The sequence below is a fragment of the Ambystoma mexicanum genome, chromosome 5q, assembly GCF_040938575.1.
Source record: "Ambystoma mexicanum isolate Mex_15411 chromosome 5q, UKY_AmexF1_1, whole genome shotgun sequence".
In the NCBI taxonomy this organism is placed as follows: domain Eukaryota; kingdom Metazoa; phylum Chordata; class Amphibia; order Caudata; family Ambystomatidae; genus Ambystoma; species Ambystoma mexicanum.
The window spans coordinates 352869206-352889926 of record NC_090933.1 but is presented as its reverse complement, the minus strand read 5'-3'; the positions used below and the strand labels follow the sequence as shown (position 1 = coordinate 352889926).

The following is a 20721-nucleotide window of genomic DNA, read 5'->3' as shown; positions in this document are numbered from 1 at the left end:
GGTGCAAAGTGACAACACTGACACGGGCATGGATTTTTATTAGGGTGCCTGGACCTCGGGCCTCAGTCCCTTCTTTATTCTCTCAGGAGCAGGGATTCTATTCTTGCAACAATGCCACGTGACCAGTGCCAGAAGCACATCGTTCGGGTGTCTCTGTGCTCATTCCATCTATACCACCGTGCCAGGGGATAACTAAAGGGCAGTCCATGCGTAGATAGCCCATTCACAGGAAATCTAGAAAGGCTCTGACGAGCAAAAACAATAGGCGGTGGACGGCACGGGACAGCACATAAATGTGAAAGCAGCACACTTTCAGTCTTTCTTTAGTTACTGGAATGAGTAGTCACGAGCGGATGAGAGATTTTATGTCAGGGGAATACACACACACAGGTACCACGATCAGCAAAGAGATTTCTTTATTCCTTCAAAAGATTAAATCGTTAAAGTAGCCCCAGGCCTTCAATATCCTTTAAGCCTTCCCCTTCCAATCATCACATTCTAAAGCTTCACTCAACCTGGGGTATATTAATTCCAGAACCCTAATACACTCTAAATGTAAACAAGCCATTCCTACATTATAAATATGCCTTGATCAACAGAATTATCATGAAACATTCGATACAACATAGACCGTATAACAAGAGACGCAGGACAGAAGTTTGGGTTAGGTTCCAGATGAGGGTTATGTTTGCACCGGTGTCTGTTTTCAGGTATAATCCAGAAGGAAGTGCTATTCCAACATGGTAGTGTTGACAGGGCTAGACTATAAGGGTACTCTCACATGAAGACCTTAGAAGTGCCACTACATGGATCTTTTGATACAAGGATGCATGATGGCATGGGATTGAACAATCACAGCGACTGTCATGATTGCTGCAGCCTCTGAACAGCAACACTTCATGGAAATAGGCAGAGGGAGAACTGTTTGACTTTAGACCATGCACATGACTGCCACAATACCCTGGAGTATGTACACAAAAGTCATAAGAGGTTTAACAAGGGTAAAGCAATTCTCTGGAAGTACACATTTCTTCCTCAAGATTACCAAGTGGTAGTCAGTTCACTCTGGTAAAGACGCACATGGACCACCTGGACAAAATGATAGGTTTTTCCTGTTATCTAGCACAACTTAAGAACAACATTAGTTAATAATTGTAGCTGTCCCTCGTGTGAGTTTCTTGGAAACTCATCCCTACAAGGCTGCAGTAATGGGACCATAGCTGTGGTGTTGGAAACTATAATCTGTGGTGTCGCTGGCAGGTCAACCATGCAATGAAATGTGTTGGGTAGAATAGAAGATTCAGGGTGGACAAACCACAAAAATGCAGAAATAAGGAGCCCTTCCAAGGTCTAAAGATAATCAATCACTCTAGACCTCCAAAGAGTGGACCGTTGAGAAGTGCGCTTTTTCACTTATTATAACGTGCACAAAATGTTTATTCGTGAAAATTTCTGATGGAAAAAAACATTCTATTGCTTCTTTCGGCACCACTTTTATCATTGGCCTGTTATGGGACAGAACACACTTCTGTGGACCCTGCAAGAGAACCTGCCTTTCAGCTTTTCCAATCTTGTTTTAGGAAACATCTAAAAACCAAAAATAGATTTTGTTGGCCAAATGTTATCATTGTCCAGGTTCAACATTAGCTAATGGAAAAACAATCCCAGAACCTATGCCGTATACCCTGTAAAGGAGCAGCCCTTTAGGCTAGCATACTTGAGAACCAGATACTTACCAAGCCTGCTCCGCCTGATCTCATCCGGCGAGACTGGCCGCAGTTTCCGCTCTGCCTTAATTCCCTCCAGAATCCTCTCGTGTAGACTCGGTGGCTGCACTGGCGTTGGTTTCAGTTTGCGGGATGCCACCTACGAAAGGAAGACATTTCACTTACTATTTCAGGAAAATACACAAAGAGTTTCATTTCACAAAGATTAATGTTTATAAAGCGAGTAAAAGGAAACAGAGCTCTCTGCAGTACTGTAAAAGAGTTCCGGTGGCCACCGGAAGAATCAGTCTTCTACAGTACCTTGCTGGCCTTTGTAGTGTGTGAAGGGGTGTCTTTCCCCAATTTCCTGCTTGTGCCCCCAGTATTCTGGCACTAATGGTCCAATGCTTCTGAGAGACTGATGTAGATCTGGTAGAAGCCAGCAGCCTCCTCCCCGCTGTCAAGTCAGGAAAATGTGAGGCTCCCTCCCTTTCCCACTCCTGCCACAGACAGACAGACAGCAGGATGAAAAGGTATGGCAGAAAGAGGCATAGAGGGAATTAAAGAAAGAAGTGAGATGGGACAAAGGAGAGTGAAGAATATTAAAGAGGACTGGCAGGGAATGGAACTGAAGACCAAGCGACTAAGCTGACAAAGGAAGCTCTCTCATGCATCTCCGATTTGTTTACCTTGATTATTTGGCCCTCACTGAAAGCATGTCTGTAAAATGGTGCGAAAACGTGGAAGCCTATCCCTGTAGTACTGGTTTAAAAAAAGGATTTGGGGGATGGGGAGGGGAGGAGTGAGTGGAGGGATTTGATGGCTGGCAAGGTGGTGAATACCGGGTAGAGTGTAGTTTATTTCTTTGACAAGTTGCTTGAGATCTTTTGGTAGCAAGAAGTTTTAATACAGTGTCTTTGCTTCCAGGCAGGTTGAGGTCTTCCAGGAAGCGGTTCGTTGGATTGTTGATGGTGTGACAGGGGTCAGGGGGATGGCGCTGTCGGGGAGGATGGGGGGGAACGGGGACCCCTCCCACACTGCGGATGGAGCATTACCAGGATGAACGGCAGAGCCAACCCTGTCCCACATGCGGTACGAGGGAGATGTGGGAGGCAGGGGGCAGTCACTAAACCCCCTTCATGAGCTGTGAATGTCATTAACCTCTGTCAAATGATGCCTCCCAAGACGTTTTCTGGCCAGTGTATTCTTTTCTCCTTCAGACCCGCAGCTTCCACAGTGCACCTGGGTAACACCAAGATAATCCGGACCGGAATCATGGGAATGGAATTGAGAATGAGAATGGAATGGTCTGGGATTTCCCGTGCCCAACAGAGATGAGACATCCAACATACAACCTAATGATAGGGTATATGATATTTTATTTCTATCGCGCTCGTACATAAGTGTTTCAAAGCACGACAAGGCAAGGGAGAACAAAACAGCGATCTTACTAGGCCCAGTGACATTGAGAACACGCAAGTGCATGAGAGAGGGGGAGGGGAAAAGTGCATGGAAGCGGGGAGGAGTGGAAAGTGCGAAGCAGAGGAGAAACAGATAAATAACAATAAATAAATAATAGAGGCAACAAACAGTGGTAGTGCAGCCAGCAATTTGCAAGTGCTAGGTTTAAGGCAGCAGACAGGGTAGGTCTGAAAAGTGCAGGGGCGGGGGGCTGTATGGGTACAGATACAGAACCCAGTGCAAGGGGTGGCCCAGAGGCAGTGCGGGAGGGTGGCAGGGTGAGCAGGTACCTGGGCCCGAAGGACAGAGGGTGGCCAGGTGCACGGTGCCAAGAGAGAACAGATCGGCAGGAGAGAGGGGGAGCGAAGGCAAAAGAAAAGAGGAAGGTCTTGAGGTGCTTCCGGAACCAGAGATGGTTCTCATCAGGTTTTAGAGTGGCAGGGAGGTTGTTCCAGAGGGAGGCCCCAGCCGAAGACAGATCTACTCCCAGCTTGTTTCTTTGAAAAACAACTGACCCTGAGGGAGTTGGAGGTAGAGGAGCGAAGAGCCCGAGAGGGGAGGTATTTGCGGAGGGATAGCTAAAGGTGTTTTGGACCCAGGCCCCAGAAAGCCTTGGAGACAATGCAGAGGGTTCTGAATTTTTTGATTTCAGAGCTGGAGAGATACGATCCCAGGGCTTGAGGCCAAGGACAAGTCTCGCAGTCCTGTCCTGGATTAGTTGCAGAGGGCGGAGAGTAGAGGAAAGTAGATTTAGAAAGAGGCTGTTACAATAGTCCAAGCTAGAGAGAACCAGAGCTTGGGATACCATGAGCTTCTGGGGGAAGGAGAGGAAAGGCAGAGTACCTCTGAGGAGGAGCAGTCGGAAATTTGACCCCAGAAGGACCACAGGTGAACGGCAGAGAAAGTAGAAACTAAACTGTGAGGTAAAAGGGACTGCATAGGAGCAGGAGAAATAGAGACACAGTGTCTGGAGTTGGCACACTTGAACCGACAGTCCCTATTTTGAAACCTGGGGAAAGATTTGGTCAGGGCGCTTTTAGAATATTCCTGGAAGGAACATTGGGTTAGAGAGGTGGGAGCCACATAAGTGGTGTGTATAGACCATTGTCTGCAGTGGCTCAAGTAGGGCACTGACCTATGGAGGGGTGGCATAAGGTACAAGCACACACACAGATAATGATCAATGTTTAGGATAACGAGGTCGCCAATCAGATTCCAGGGATAGCACGTGCCACCCAGGCCACTCCCTGGACATGCCTTTGGAGCCACTCCTGACCATTTTTAAATAAAGACCTGTGCACCTTTTTCTGTGTCCGAGAGTCTTCATGGCCATCAGTGACAATGGGTGGTGTTGTGTGGAGGTCTGAGTTCATTCAGAATTCAGAAGAGTCTACATATTGTCATACTGAGCAAACTATGCACTTGTTAGGCGTTTCTTTTCAGTCTAAATATAGTTTATTCAACTGATAGTTGTCAATTCATTTGCTCCCTATGACCAACTACAAAATCTGGGCCTCATTTACACACACCGAGAGGCATTTCTGCAACACAGAAACCAGTACATATGTTTCTCACAAGTCTGCCTTCATAGGAGACACCATAGGCTTAATCAAGGCTTTATTGGGGCAGGCATAAGGTGTTTAGGAAGAAAATGTAAATCTTTCTATGCTCTTATTTGCATCGATAATAAATACATTGTTGCCAATGTCTTGCAAGCCTCTGCCACAGAATCTTTGCAACCGTTTGACCTGGCGAGAATAGTCAGCACAGAGGCCCTCAATACCATGTCACCTGGCTTAATATTATTGTAGAAAAGAAGAGGGCGGCACTGTGGAATACGAACATGACAATATGTCCAACGCGGATAAAGCTTGGAAACATTCAGGAGATTTATCACCTTTCTGATGATTAAGGTTTTATCTGTTTGGTAGCCTGTTCAGTGGATAATGTCCGAGCTTGCCAAGGTCTTGATCAGAGGGCCATTACTGCTCAGCAACCTAGAATTGTATTCTTTAATACCATGGGGCCTTGGCTATCATCGTCCTCCTTAAAGTACCCATTCTTAGTTTGTGCACCTTATTTTCAATTGCTAGCTGAGGTCTCCTAACTCCATCAACTTCAGAGAATTGTCACACATTTTTCCCATTTTGCATTCTTCCTCTAGTAACAATGCCCCTTTGCGGGCTTAGTGTACTTTACATGGCTAGGCAGAGGCCTAGCTAAACTGCTAACAAGACTTCAGTGAACTTGAATAAGAAATGCAAATGGTCACCTCTCTGCATCAACATGTAGAGAAGGGATGTGCCCTGGCAGTTCAGGATGGAGGCAGACCAAGATTGATTTGAATATGGCAGGTCCCCTTCTGTAATGACCCATACAGTAATGGAGCTGAATTGTCTGCTCTACTTCTTCACTTTCTTTCAAAACAGTTAATCCTCTTCCATTTTTTAGAAATGTCCAAATCAAATTTTGGGACAAAGTTGAGAAGATTGCAGAATGTTTTCCAAAAGCCAGAGTAGAAGAACTAGAGTCTATAAAAGAACAACACAATGAACTATAAGACACCTGCAGAGGGCTGCTATTGATTGGCAATCTTATCTATTTGGATCAGTCTATGATGCACTCAACTCAGGATTCTGGTTTTTGTTCTGCAACAGGTAATTAAGGTCAGGCCAACCCCGCAGATGGTTGCATTCTTTTTTCAGTTGCAATGGAGATTACACAGAGACATGTGAAACAACACCACCGACAGCAAACATTTTGAACAAACAAAAGAAATGTGAAAGACTGTCCTGCTCAGTTTCGAAACCAACCATGCCCCCCCCCCCCGCTCCCCTCTAGCCAATCAAGCAGATAGTGATCACTAGGAAAACTTGATTGGCGGTGCAAGTCAATAGTTCCACACAAAATGCAAGCAAAAACAGGGTGGAGTTTTGTAACCAGTAAATTGAAAGGTCTGTTTCAATGAAATTAAGCCTGAATTCAGAGCAAAACTTTTACAGAACTTTAGTTAACAAAATAGCGAGCAAATATGCGGCTGACTGAATGTAAAAGACAGCGGCTACGTACAGGATTTAATGGCGGCCGAGATCGGATGAACTCCAGGATTATTTCATGAGCACTCTTCTTTAATCGAGGCGGAAGATCACCCTGGACCTGGAATAAAAACGAATGAGTTCACTTTACATTTCTTACTAACATCAACAACTGCTGGCATCCCGTTTGAAATCAGAAAGGGTGCAATCATAAAAGAAAGTGCATATAAATGTCCCAGGTTTTACGGTAAGAGACATTTTCTACTCATTTATGGCGTATTATTCATGTAGTCCTTTAGGAAACACATTTGTTTGATGGCAATGATTTTAGGTTGTTTCTTTTAAATTGTAAATGCTGGGAGGAAACCCACCCACCCAAACAAATAACCCTTCATCCCATTTGTATTTTGCAAATCACTCCTACACCAGGGTTCATAGCTTCCTATTGGACGGACCGCTCTGCAACGCTCTACGGAGGGTTCCACTTCTCAAGCACTAGGTTTTGTTTGCTGCTTTGGTGGGTCAACCAATGGTTCCCACCACAGCTTCCCCTTCCCACCCTCCTAGCGCGGCCTGCAGAGACCCCCATGCCTAGCTTGGCATTTCTGCCTTTTGAATGCATGTGCCTCTACAGTGACGAAACTGTGTACTTTCTCCACTCCCGTTCACATTCAGCTTCTCTATATAAAACATGAAATGGTCCCTTTGGGCTGTAGGTTATTGGATTATCATGAACCTACAGAGGGGACACAAAAGTTCCCCCCAAAATGAGGTTTCTTTTAAAAATATCAAATTGTTGGGAAAATGTTTCATCTACCTAAGTAAACAAATATGTTTAAATATACCTTGCCTTAAAATGTAATCATTTATTTTGGATAACTTTTTTTTTTAAATGCCATCTGACTAAAATATCCAAGTTATTTGTCAACATCACCTTTTGGCTCTCGCCATATCCGCAGATGTGCGTTCTACTTTTTATCTAGAGGGAATTATACGTATTCTCTCAGCAGCACACACACTCTTAAATTTGTCTTCTGTTTATGTGTGCAATAATTAGTTTACTCTCATACACTGAGAGAAACCGTTACCGTCCTTGACTCCCGAACAGGGACTACCCTGAAAGCAGACGTTTCTGAAGCCTGGCAGAGGAACACTAGAAATCCAGATCCCTGAATAACTCAATCGACGTACGGTTCTGTCCCAAGCCCAGTTGCCAGCATGCAGGTTCAAGTCCCTGTGAGGGATCTCACCAGTACACTCTCCCCCAGTCAATCTGCCATCCCCTCGGGTCGCTTTTAATCTGTATGGACAGTCGCTAAATGTAGAATTAAGGAACCAGGCAGCTACATAGGCTGTTGGTTTGCTGCAGTTGCACAAGGTTCTCAAGTGGTTTAACATAACTGTGAAAATACTAGCATACACCAAGACAAGTGTGTGGGGTACTGTCACCTGAGTGCAGTAAACAGATACCTGTGCATATAAGATGAAGTCAGAAAGCAAGTGGTTGCAAGAGTCCTTGAGCTTTATTCAATATTTGCAAATGCACAGGTGAACTACACAGGCACGCTAGATGAAATGTGGCCCTAATGCACCCTAAAATACTAGCATCCTCACCCACAATCATCTTTGGGCCTTCTGGAGGCCTAATGGTCTGTGAATAGGACGTGGAGGACCCATGAGCGTGGGAACATTATCCAACATTCACCCACCCTTGTGGGGGCCCTCAGTCCACTCAGAAAGGCTGTGGGGCTCAGGAAATGTATGCAAATCCTATCAGTCTGGGCCAGCTACTCTGCTGGTATTTTCACTAGCGACCCCTCACCACCAGCCTTTGCTCTGCTTGCCTTTGGCATGGATAGCTAAACTGTCAAGCTCGAATCAGGCAAAGGGGAGGAATGGCACACCACAAAAACCTATCCGAGTCCATTGACGCCTTCCATTTGACTCTACAAGCAGCATGTGGCAGGGGTACAGTCAGGAATCTCAATGAAGGCTCAATCACAACACAAAACTGGTTAACAGAAGAAGCCGCTATGAAAACTCCTTTTGTGACTGTGCCTTCTATTTAGATCTGCTTGCTCCTCTTACTGGCAGCCGACTGTCTACAGGCTGCTTGAGGAAAGACTACAATCGAATGTATGGGTGCTTCTCAACTTTGGGACCACAGGCTTCCGTCGGGGATCCTACAGGTTTCTCAAGAAAAGAAGCATGCAGTATCCTAAATAAAAGTTTTCCCATTTCTTTGTTGTCCTTGACCGTGTGCAGGGCTCTGGGGCATAGTTAAAACCAAGAAATCTACAGAAGGAGAAGGAAAGGCTACCATTGGGACACCAATGGAACACCAACTGAGGAGACCTTTGCATTGCATGAAAAGATGCCTACATCAATGTGCAAAACATTTATAACCAAGCACGCTAACTGCAAATGCATATGGGTAGTAAAACTACCTAGGACTGAATAGCATAAAATGCCCAAGAGGTTATGTTAAAATATTTATCAAACTAACATTATAAATGAGCAAAACCAGCTGAAGGTGGAGAGTCGCTCCCTTGAGGCGAGTGTGCAATGCAAACTTCAGTTACTCAGGAGAAAAGCCAAGCAAGGAAAGTGTGGCCAAATACAGAAAACTGTGGTCCGTCATCTGCAGCTCTTCAGATGTCTTAGACTAGGACTTCCATGGCCCTTATTTCTTTTATTGTTATATGGCCAAAACAATACCCTTTAACAAAAAAAGAACAGATAATAAAACAGCATTGCTACATCATTACATTACCCCAATGTTTCAGCTTTGTCCACAAGAGTTCCCTATATATTGCATCAAAAGCCACTGACGGGTCCATCATTGCCATAAAGACAGACTCATACTTTTTTGACCGTGTATATTTTAGTATAAATCCATTAATTGAAGTTCCAAGGTGCTTTCTAAAGCCGGTCCGCCACTTCTATGATCTACCATTCTCCTTCTCCCAATTCTCAAGATGGCCAAACAACAGGGTAGCAAAAGCCTTGCTGTCGGCATTAAGTCTATACTATAGGCCTATAGTTTGCAGGCAAGGATATGAACGTGAGCCCTTCTTGTATACATTAACAAACACATGACTCTGTTCTGAGTGTCCGCTAATTGTTGCAGAAAGATCGAACGAGTAGTGGGTCATTCAGCTGGTTTATCTTTGAACAAAATATTCGAAAGTTTATTTGGGCCTGAAGCAAGTGATGAACTAATTTGCTTCAAAACTACAACAATAGTGTCATGAGTGACTGCAAGTTTCCACTCAACGGTGACAGTTATAAGGGCTACATTTAATGCATCATTTATAAGATCATTTCCAGAGTACATTTTCTCAAAACGAATTACCCAGTCTTTATTCGGAAACAGAGTTTACTTGGAGAGTAGCTCGAGAAGCACCTCAATCATTTAGAAGTCTCCAAAAAATATGGGAATTCCTATTACATACATATTTCATCATTTGTTCGGCATCCCTCTGTGTCCCAAGGGCATCCAATTTGTATAGGCTAATTTCACCTTTCTAATAATCTTTGTTACAGTTAAGGGATACAAGCCTGCTGTTCACTTTCAAGATCTAATCTGTGCACGCATATCATGCTTTTTGCTACTCCTATTTGTATGTAAGGGGACCATATACCTAGAAGTGTCAATATCAATACATGAAGCCTTCAAATCACAAAGCAACATTAGATGCCCATTCTTAAACTTTGAACTCCAATAATTTATAATAATTTATAAACTAAAAAAGAAGCTCTAAAAGACACCCAAGGTCACACTTTTCTACATGCCAATACATATTTACACACAACGATTCACAATACCAAATTCAGTAGAGACACTAACATTAGTAGCCAAGACACCTGCACAAACATTAGTAGAATTCCTAACTTCTAACTCCCTGCTTGACTTAACCAAGGTCAAAAGGTCCCCGGAGGGGCAACCATTCAATTCTTTTGAGCAGGCTGCAAATTAATAACATACCCCTCAAATGCCAGACAATCTGTTAGTCTTGTCCCTTGCAGGAATATAAAAGTATTCAATTTCAAACATTGGCTTACTGTTGGATTTGTAAACAAACTATTGTTTCCTCGAGTATTCCAAGAGTATAAAAAGTGACACCAAGATATTATGAGTTCTAGGATAAACAAGAGTTGTACTCAGGATCACCACTTAAAGCCCCTGCAACCCACGACCAGTCACATACTGAAGATTCCACAGTAGACTTATTTTGCAGTAATTGAACTTCCCTAGTGACTACATTACAATGATCTACTGAGATTATAATTTCCTTTGGAAGAGGTAATTCTTTTAGACTTGTGCTTTGTATTCTCCTAAAGATACCATTCTGGGTATATGGAGATAAAGTTCCTTTAAAATAGTGTCAAGGACATTTTTTTTATTAATATACATTAGTGCATGGTCGGTGCTATGGAGGTCAATAAAATGAACTCTCTATGGGTTCTATGTTCTTGGATCTGCAGTTTTTCGCAGAGTTTTTTGCCGAATATTTTCGGCTGAAAAAACTTGTCAACATTTTTTTTTATTTGGGGGCGGGGCTTCTCCCCACCAAACCCCCCTATCCCCATCATCGAGTCCCTATTCCCCACACTCCCTATGCCTTATATTCCCTTACCCTCTCCCCCATATTTTTCAATTCGTTTTTTCGGCCAAAGATTTAACAACATGGCAATGTAACAACATTGTACCCTCTCGATGTCTTTCGAATAGATTGCCTTCAGATTTGGAATCTCTCCCAATAGTCGTAAATGATTAGATCTATTCAATACAACAAAGTTATTTTCAGGCAGGACACTCTCCACAAGAACAATGAAAGACGAGCAAGAAGCCAGACTTTTACTTATGCCTCCTCTTTCAGGTTGCACTGAACGAGAAGGGCCCTGATGAATACAATTAAAAGGTAAACATGTATCACAGTCTGTGCCCCTTGACCCTTTAAGAACACTACATACTGTGAGAAACCCGAGGGCATCCTCGCATCTACTCCCCTAGGGTCTTCCGCTCAGGCTTTTGGATCCTGACACTGGTGGTGGATCACCTGGGTGGAGGGTCCTTGGGGAGTGAAGGAAATGGGCCTTTGGGTGAGGAATGGTACCCCCCTTTGCCTTGTCAGATTGCACTTCCCTCTTCCCGTTGGGATTACCTAAAGGTGTGACGCGAGTCGCAGCCGTTGTAAGGTCTAGTACTGTTGAAGCGTCTCTTTTGTTATTTGTGGCAGGATGAAGCTTTCGCTGGCTTATGTAATACAATGTATGTGTCAGAGCCCTCACACACTTCTCCTTACCCTCCACTCCTTTTCTGCAAGCAGCTCATCTCCAAGTATACCATGCAAGAGCACCATGAATCTAAGTCCGAGCACAAGATCCTAGCTGTAAGGAGGAAAAGAGGGGTCTGCATTTTGAGCCTTGGCATGGGGTTCGCTTCTGGGACTCGTCTTTTTCATGGGGGGAAAAATGCAGCAGTGGTCTTTTCCTGGGGGAAGACTGATTCCCTGATAAAAGAGACCAACCACCTCTTGGGGTCCAATCAAGCCGTTCTGGAAGGGGTAGTGAATGCAATAGGCGATCACCATAGGGGGGGGGGCTTCGCTGTTTGCCCGCTCCGAGCCTTGCAGTTAGCTACACAGTAGAAATATGGGAATAAACAGGCACAAAAGAAAGCCAGCCCATTACCACAGGGAGACTTCCTTGTATGGATACTGCTAAAGTCAAGGCCCCTATCAATGAAAATGGAAATTATCTTGTGCTCTCAACCTCAGCTGAAACACCCACAAATGTTCCTTTTGCTCCTTGCCCAGCCCTCACTGTGCCCGTTGACTATGGCCGACTTGTTTCTCCGGCCCAGAAAGTGTCTAGACAAATATCACTAGTGGCAAACGACTATGCCATATCAGCCCCCCTTGTTGGTGGGTCTTTTTAAAGATTTCAAGGAGTGGAGGGGTTGCTATCTACGCTTACGCCTGTGAACAATTGTCTGTCTCTGATCCCTTGTCTGTGTTTGGTCCCACTTAAGTCTACTCTGTGCCCACTCCTGTTCTCATTCCTAATCAGGCATCATGCCCCTTTGATCCAATGGACACAGAAAAGGGCAAGATAAACCATCCCCCAGTTTCACCTGCAGCGCTTGGAGTAAGAGCATGCCATCTATATGCTCAGAGTCCAGTTCCTTTCTTCGACTGACGCCATCCAGGGCTTCCAAGCCAATCAACCAAGGCACCCAAACCATACCTGATCCACCCCTTAAGGAGGACTGCACCATTCGGGATGTAACTGTCATCGGGTGCTTGCTGAACTGGTGGTCATCAAAAAGTAATTTGTCCCGATAGAGGCCCAGGGGAGGTAAGAAGGGAATAGCCAGGGGGAGCCTTCCAGTGTTTCTCCTGTTGCTATGGAGTTCCCTAATCTATCTTCGAAATGCCATACCAAGCTGAACAAACCTGGTCTGTCGACTCCTGCAGAGAAGGCTGACAGTCTTAACCCTGACCATGTGAGATCTCTCCCGGCCAATGCCCCCTGTGAGTCCATTCATTACATTCATATGATGCAGCCCCAATCCGAGCAGCTACTGCAGCCTACTATGCTTAGCAAAGTTCCCAACCCGTACATCAAGCATTCTGCTCCGAAGGCCTGCAAGTTAGGTATAATGGGAATCCAAGGCCTCAGTGTGAAGGATCCTAGAGCAAGCAGTCGTTGGTCTAGAGAGTGCACACCTAGGGGGGCAAAGAGGTGATATAGTATTTCTCCATGGGGTACCCAAATTGACTGCTGACAAGTGAGAACCAAGGAATGCTTTATTAAATAAACATCTGCATTGGCTTCGTACTGTGGGGGGTTGTGCTGTTTCCAGAAAAGCCCTGGTGGGCTGCCACACAATGCAATGATGATAACCCCTATGACTCTGTAAAACTGCTGTTCCTGAACCTGAGAGCAGCCAAAGGTGTCCTGGGAAGATCTAGGCGTCATGGTCGCATTGCTAATAGCAGGATTGTTATTAGACCATATCCCTATCCAAGAACTGGTGGGCCACCGGGAAGCACTCTAATTAACTATGCCCTTTCTGGTGCGAACCTCATGCCTATGGGGATAAGGCTTACAGGGAACTAACTCAAACATGGGCTTGTGGAACATTGAACCATGTCCCAACTATAATTAAGTAATTTATTCTATAATTGAATTGTATACAATGCCTGAAGGAAATTTAGAAATGTCTTTTATTAGGATGTACTTTGATGGCCTGATGGCCAAATAAAGTTATTTTGACTGACTGAGAAGTAATTATGGTCAGGCAAAGGACTTGCACCTGCAACCAACCAACCAATTAATGGTTCACAAGTGTACATAAAGAGAGGCCAGAAAGAGACACAGAGATCCAGCTGGGCAGGAATGCTTGGCAACCTGAGGTGAGAGCAGGCAGAAGGAGGGCCGGTGAAAAGGATGCTGTTTACTACAAGGAAGCCAGAAAGATGCAGAGGCCAGAGCGGGCCGTGAGAGGCTCAAGTGCTCTGCAGAGCCCTGTTGGGAGTGAGGGACCCAGAAGTCTCACCTATACTGCCGACAGCTGCGGGAAACTCTGAAAGAAGCAAGCGCTACTCGCCAAAAGGTCCCAGAGTGAGAGAGAGGAATGAGCGAGAACCAGAGAGAGGAGCCAAAGCACCCAAAGGAGCAGCCGCACACCGGTGCGTGATAGGGAGAGATCACTCAGGCCGGAGCGCTCCAGGGGCATGGTGTGTGTAACGAAAGATGCCGGTCAAGCAAAAGTGTGTAACAAATGGGTCTGGAGATCAAGGGGTAAATATTGAAACCCAAACAAGCAGCAAAGTATTTACTGAATTATTGAACACTGAACTAATGAAAGAAATGTACAATGTATATGAAATACTGCACGAGTGAAAGGAAAGTGATGTACATTTCCAAACACATTGAAACCAAGTAAAAAGCCTTTTTGAACTGAATTCAAGTGCAAATCAAGTCTAAGCTATAAATGAAAGCCTAGGAGGTGAAGTGGAAAGCATTTGAGAAGCACTATGAGATAGTGTGAAAGCAAAGTGGTAACAAGAAGAAATGCCACAAAGTGAAGTGTGTAAAAGTCACATGTTGGCAGAAACAAAACGTAATACAAAAGTGTACATGGACTAATGACAGATGCAGAAGGGAAACCTGTGTTGGTACGGAAGTCCAGTGAAAATCACTCAACATTACTGAGTGCCAAGGTGTAATCGTGTGCGTGACCTGTGAAGGGCGGACCATGTGGTCTGACAACTGCACCTAGTTTTTTTTTTTATTGGTTTATTACAAACCTTTAAAAAGAAAAGAAATATACATCTAATACAACCAAAGATTCTTACATGCTGAAAAGAAGACTGCATATTATACAACTCCTCAATCATAATAATGCGAATGAACCGAGGAAAAAGTCATAGGACGCAGCCAACACCAGATTCAAAGACGTTTCCTCGTCAGGTGCTATTGATGTTACACACCACAGTTTCAACAGCTATCTCGTCCTCAACGAGTTTGACCATGGATTCCAAAAAAAAGGTTAAAGCTACAATCAATTTTTGGTCAGTTGCATCAAACATTATCTGCCACCAGTCTTTAGCACATATAGTTGGTCTCTCAATCATAATTTTACCAAAGTGACGTGTTCTTTCCTCAGTGAGGGCACCACAAAATAAGACAAGGTGTTTTAAAGTTTCTTTTGAGTCACTGCACAATCTGGATTTAATCAGGTGCGTGACCGGTGAAGGGCGGAAATGTTCAAGTAACCGAAAGGAAGGTGAATCAAGAAAGCTGCTGAAAAGCCTGAAAGGTTATGCAGTAGATTTGCTGACAAAGTTGAATGGACTGAATTGAAGATCAAGAGAACTGTTTTGAACTTGGGGACGGGAACCCTGAGGACATTTTGCGGAACTGTGTTGAACTTGGAGAAGGGGAAGCTGAAAGCGGACCAGGAGCTGGAATAAGCTCCAAACATTATTTTGAACACTGTTTCTGGTTGCTGACATCCCTACACATTCTAAATCTTTACTTGTGAGGGGGCATGTATAGGTTTTGGACACAGACAGACTTTTGAGTTGAACTTAATGACACTGACTATCTGGAGGTAGGGAAATGCCACCTTAGCAAAGGGCAAGTTAGGCCTTACACCATCCTGACATATAAGAAATAAACCGTTGCTTTTAGAAAAAGTGAATCTGTTGTCTGTGTCCTTCATGATGCCTTCACAATACACTGGAAGTATTCTTCCCAATACCATCGTCGAAGAAGGATACAGAGTTAGTTTTTAGGCAATCGGCCACACATCGTTAGCCAAACAAACCCAAATCTGAAGTCCCTTTGCCAGTAGCATTTTTAAACAAGGAGGATGTCACACCCCATGAAGGATCCCCCCTGGCCAGATGGAATAATTTGCATAGATAGAGGGAAGGAAGAAAATGTTGATGTTGGAGTTGTTTGTACTGAACGCGAATAACCACTTTTCACTGACTTGCATACTACTGTGGAAATTGCTTTCACAAAAAAAGGGAAAGAAGAAAACATCAGTGTTGGGCGAGTTTGTACTGAGATACAGTTATAAGCTTTCACTAAAGTAACAGCAGAGATTAGAAGATCATCCTCAGAAGTGGAACCTTCAACTCCCTGTAAAGAAGGTTGCTGACTAATGGAAACAGAAGATTGCTTCTTTTCCAAGATATCCTTTACAGAGGGTTGGCTAAACAAGGTACACACATGCTTTCTTGAAAATTGCTTAAAACAATTTCTTAGATTGCTTTGCTTCTCCAAAAAAAAGCCTTATTTTTCCCCTTACTCTTCTTTGCGGAAGCTACCGAGGCTATCAGTGCGCCCAACTCACAGAGACAGAGTTTAGAATTACAGTAAGGAGGTTAAAACATTAATTGTTGTTTCTATTAGGGTCATTGAGTATTTCTTCGGTTGGGGGATATTTGAGGACTCTATTGGAGCACAAAAAAAATAAAAAAGTTCTTGACTTGGACCTAAAATATCTGTCACCAACAACTCATCTTGACGCAGGAAATCACGTTGAATCTCTTTCCCTGGCAAGTGTGGTGTTGCTTCTGCCGGGGACGCAATTACATAGTGGAAGGGTTTTCTGGTAAGCAGCCCGCAAGCTTCTGAGAACTCAAAATTTTGCAACTTTATACGAGCATCAATATTCTCAAATTTAAATAACAACAAGGACTAACATAGTTGAGTGTATTTTAGACTTCCCTCCTCTTAAACCTTCATAAAGTGATATTAACACACACACCTGATTAATCTCACCAAGCAGTCCCTCCTGATCTCCTGAAATTGTATAGTCAATTTTATTTAGAGCTGTGGAAAGCCTCCTAGAAGGAACCAGCATTGGGGTTGATGCATTAGACGAGATTGATGTATCTGGTTCCAGAGAGACTACCTCTGCCACACTAGGAGTGTCCAACATTGTTGAATTCGCTCGACAACCAGATGCCATACCTTGTCCTGACTCGGCACCTACAATTACATCAGCAAAATCAAATATAGTCTCAACATCCAGAATATCAGGAATATTAAGGATAATGTCATTCAAAATTGACAAACTGTAGTAGTAGACCAAAAAAGAAGTATTCATCTGCGTCACTCTCGTCATTACAACCGCCATCGTACTCGTACTTGTCATATTCACACTTGTAGCAATAGAAGAAGCAGCAGGAACAGGCATGAAAAACAAGGTAATTTTTGTCAACTAGAACTTCGCAAGGTAGCTGGGGGCACAGTATTTGAACTATCCGCAGACATGTTACTTGTGGCTGTTGATGGGCCCTATCCCGGTGATGGAGGTAGCAGCAAATCTATCACTGCTTGAAGGGCTGCTGGAAGAACAGAAGTCATCCTGCGCGTATAATTCTTGCTTCTCAAGTTGTACATATATTTCCCAAACAACCACCCGCGAAGGAAAAATGTGGACAATGTGGCCAAAACAGCTTTCCATAAGTACAAGCCACAAACCGCTGAACTGCCAAACTGTGAGATAGACAACTCGCTTTGCACTGTCCCGGTGAACTTAAAGGCCTGCCTCCAGTAATGGTGATCGGAGACAGACTCACTCCAGAAAAACTTATCAGCGTCCTTTACCGACTGCCGAACTGTGAGACACACTGCTATACACCACTTGCATGGTCACTCCCAACTGACAATGCTGGCTAGCCTGATGGGAGTTGTGGGCCAACACATCTTGAGAGCTAAGGGGCGGCAGACCCCAGGAGAAGATTCTCCCATGGTCAAAGGAGGAAGTGGAACCCATTTCTCCAGGTACACAGAAGTGTTACTATACTAGACTCAGTCAGGCCTAGAGCCCCAAGTAGGCTGCCATACAAAGCTTATCCTCCAGCCAGGATAATTAGGCCCACACTGAAAATCGACTCAGTTGTGGACTCAAGACTTACAGAACCCCCACGCCCTATTGCAGCCGGTCACCAACTTTAATGTACCAAGATAACTTTCCTTTGCCAGTTACTTAAGACTTTCACACTAATTCTCTGGCCTGATTCCAAGACATGCTCTCCCGCAGTGCACACTGTCACCAAGATCGGCCAAGCAGAAAAACATGATGAAAGCATTAACCCTTCCATCACACAAATCTGCAGAGCAGTAGTGTGTCTGTGCCAAAAAGTAACGAGCATTGTAGCCTTGAGGAAGTGACTCATGTGGCTTGACAATGTTTGGACGGGTTTTAATACAGGGAATTAGTGCAAGCAAGCCAAGCCTCAGAGTGGTAGAGAATACAGAGATTTTTGTTTAAATCTACCGCACACCAAGACTTTGCAACCATTGATTGCAATTTTACATCAACATTTGCTGTGGACAACAATTGCCCTTGTGCAAATATGCATATCAGCAATGCATTTTTATCAGGGCAATGTTTGACCAAGTGAAAATGCCAGTACCAAATGAGAATGCACAGTAGAACATGTTTGCAATACATTGTTCAAATGCTTTAGTTTATTTACTTAGGGGCACCTTTTTAAGGAAGCAGTCAAGGGAGGAGGGAAGTCACAAGATGAAACTTTAACCATTTCAGAGTTCCTTCTCATGAGTACATTTCCGACTGATTTTTTTCTATGTAAGGACTATTGCATGCAGCTCCCAGCTGCAACTTTTGTATTTAACAATCGGGTCTCGTTATTCTTTAACTGTCATATGGTAAGCACTTGTGGCTGAGATCCACGTGCCACCTACAGGTCACAGTTTCGAACCCGGCCAGGGATAACTCAGCATATTATCCTTTTATATGATAATACAATACTCCATCCTGCAATTTACTGATAGGACAATACCTAGAGATGTTTAGCAGTAGAAATCATGTTTGTTATGAAAACGTGTATACAGTTTCTTGTCTCAACAGTCACAAACCTACCTAGCAACATAACATTGTACACTTAAATAATTCTTTGTTTAATCTTAGCAGAAATAGTTTTAACAGGTAAACTCAGCTCATTGTTCGTTAGGAATGTAATAACAGTGGTTGAGTTTTACTTCAAGCAAAATAACTAAGCAAATGTGTGATGAAACAGGTACATAACTATGTGCTATTACAAATGTATGTGGCTTTTCATAGGGTTATCATTATCAGTATTAATAAGGTTACTCAACGTAGTGACCACCTTACTCCTAGTCCATAGTCCCCTTTCCTCCATACTTATGGGACATTCCTCCGTCCTGTGGGACGGGACCGGAGCACTTTGCAAAAAGCATCACAATTTTCAAATATTTGTCCTTCCTCTCTTTACGCAGGCTAACCCCGCCCTCCTTCGCTCCGCCCAGCGCATGGCCCATCAGTCCTTTTCTATCGCCTTTAAGAAATAACAGAGGAACCGTATTAGAGGGGACGGCGGGCGGGTATATGGAGGAAAGGGGACTATGGACTAGGAGTAAGGTGGTCACTACAGTGAGGAACCTTATTATACTCCTACGTCCCCCTAGATTCCCAAGCACTCCTCACGGGAACTACGGTTGGATGGAAATCCCCTACTGAAAAAGGTTTTTCAGCACAGCCCGGCCAAACTGGGGATCAGATCTGGAGCTCAGGTCCAAACAGTAATGTTTACAAAAAGCCGATGGGGATGCCCAAGTAGCCGCTTTCGCGATGGTCTCCCAGGGGACATACTTTTGAAAGGCAACAGCAGCTGCCTTGCCCCATAACAGATGAGTCATGATTCCTGCCCCTCATGTCCCCGGGCCTCCAAGATGTCAGGCTGGAGCCAGGCCACAATCACCTACATGGCCCACAAGGGCTTCTCCATCCCTCCAAAGACCCACTTGGAGTCAGACTTGGCGCTTGTGGCACCAGACTCACTCACTCACTCCCATAGGATAACATTGGTGATTGGACTTGTAGTGCATTGATGGGGACAAGATGGATGCCCCCACATATTTCGGTTCCCAGAACTGCATGTGCAGTCTAGCCTTTTGGGTGTGGTTCAGCCCAGAGGCACCTGGGATAACCAAAGACTATTTAAGCCACACCCAGGCTGAAAAACATGCTTTGCGTTTTCTGCACCTGCAGCGTGACACTCACCGTGTTCGGATCGGTCTCCAGTAGGCCCGCATCTTTAATCTGCGCTCAGCTCCTGCAAGAACAAGAACACCGTTAGGAACAGCCTTACCTTGTGTCGCTTATGCCCACCAGTCATCGCTCCTTCAGTTCTGTGGGCATCTTCGGCGGCGTCATTCCCATCCCGGCACGCCGCTTCCTAAGGAAAAGGGAAAAGAACAGAAAAAAGGCATTAGTAAGCATTCTGCAAATCTTCGCTTATTTTTAAATACTGTACGAGTTTCCAACGCTTACCTGAATCCCAGCCGCTCTGGGGGAACTCTGTCTCCAGAACTTCTCATCCATCTGCAAGAGGGAAAAGACACTCCAGGTTAGCGTGGAAACATCTAGAGGCGCCGCATACTGCGCTTACCCACCGCATTTGTTCTTCATAACCGGCATCCACGCTGAAAACGTTGCAGCACCTAAAAGACACAGAAAAAGAACTCAGTTCAATGCAAATACGAAAGGGGTGCATCTCGCTCTCACTCACCTTCAGCGCTACTCATCTCAGCAGCACGCCGCCATCCCCGTACACCGGCCATCATCTAAGGAAGGAAAGGAACGAAGTTAGAGAACTGTTCAAAAGACTCATTATACTTACCTGTCTGACTCTTGCCAGTGAAGCTTGGGTCAGCACCAGTGAAAGAACCAAAGCCATTTGCTTCTGTACTGAGACCTCGTCGAGGGCTTCCTAGCTGCCTGAATAATGTGCATGTTGTCAGCAGACAGGTTGAGATGCTCTAAAGATCTGAACTCAGGCACCATGCCGCCAAGCTGAACGATTGTGGGGAGGGGTGCCACAGCTGCCGATCTCTCTGGTGAAGCAGATCGGGAACCAACGGATGCTTGATCGGTACACATTCCGACAGATGTTGAAGCTCTAAAAACCAGAACCTGGCCGGCCACCACGGAGCTATGA

The 20721-nt window shown here is 44.5% G+C and overlaps 1 protein-coding gene across 5 annotated transcripts in view; it reads right to left on the bottom strand.

Annotated features, from left to right (window-relative positions):
* Positions 1-20721, bottom strand: part of SPIRE1 (spire type actin nucleation factor 1) — an 871368-nt gene that overhangs the window by 172468 nt on the left and 678179 nt on the right. For all 5 annotated transcript variants that reach the window (XM_069620832.1, XM_069620833.1, XM_069620834.1 and 2 more), the window contains exons 7-8: positions 6237-6323; positions 1737-1866 (exon numbers count right to left, since the gene is read on the bottom strand). In XM_069620832.1, coding sequence (XP_069476933.1) covers positions 1737-1866; positions 6237-6323 — 217 coding nt within the window. The remainder of the gene's footprint in view (positions 1-1736; positions 1867-6236; positions 6324-20721) is intronic.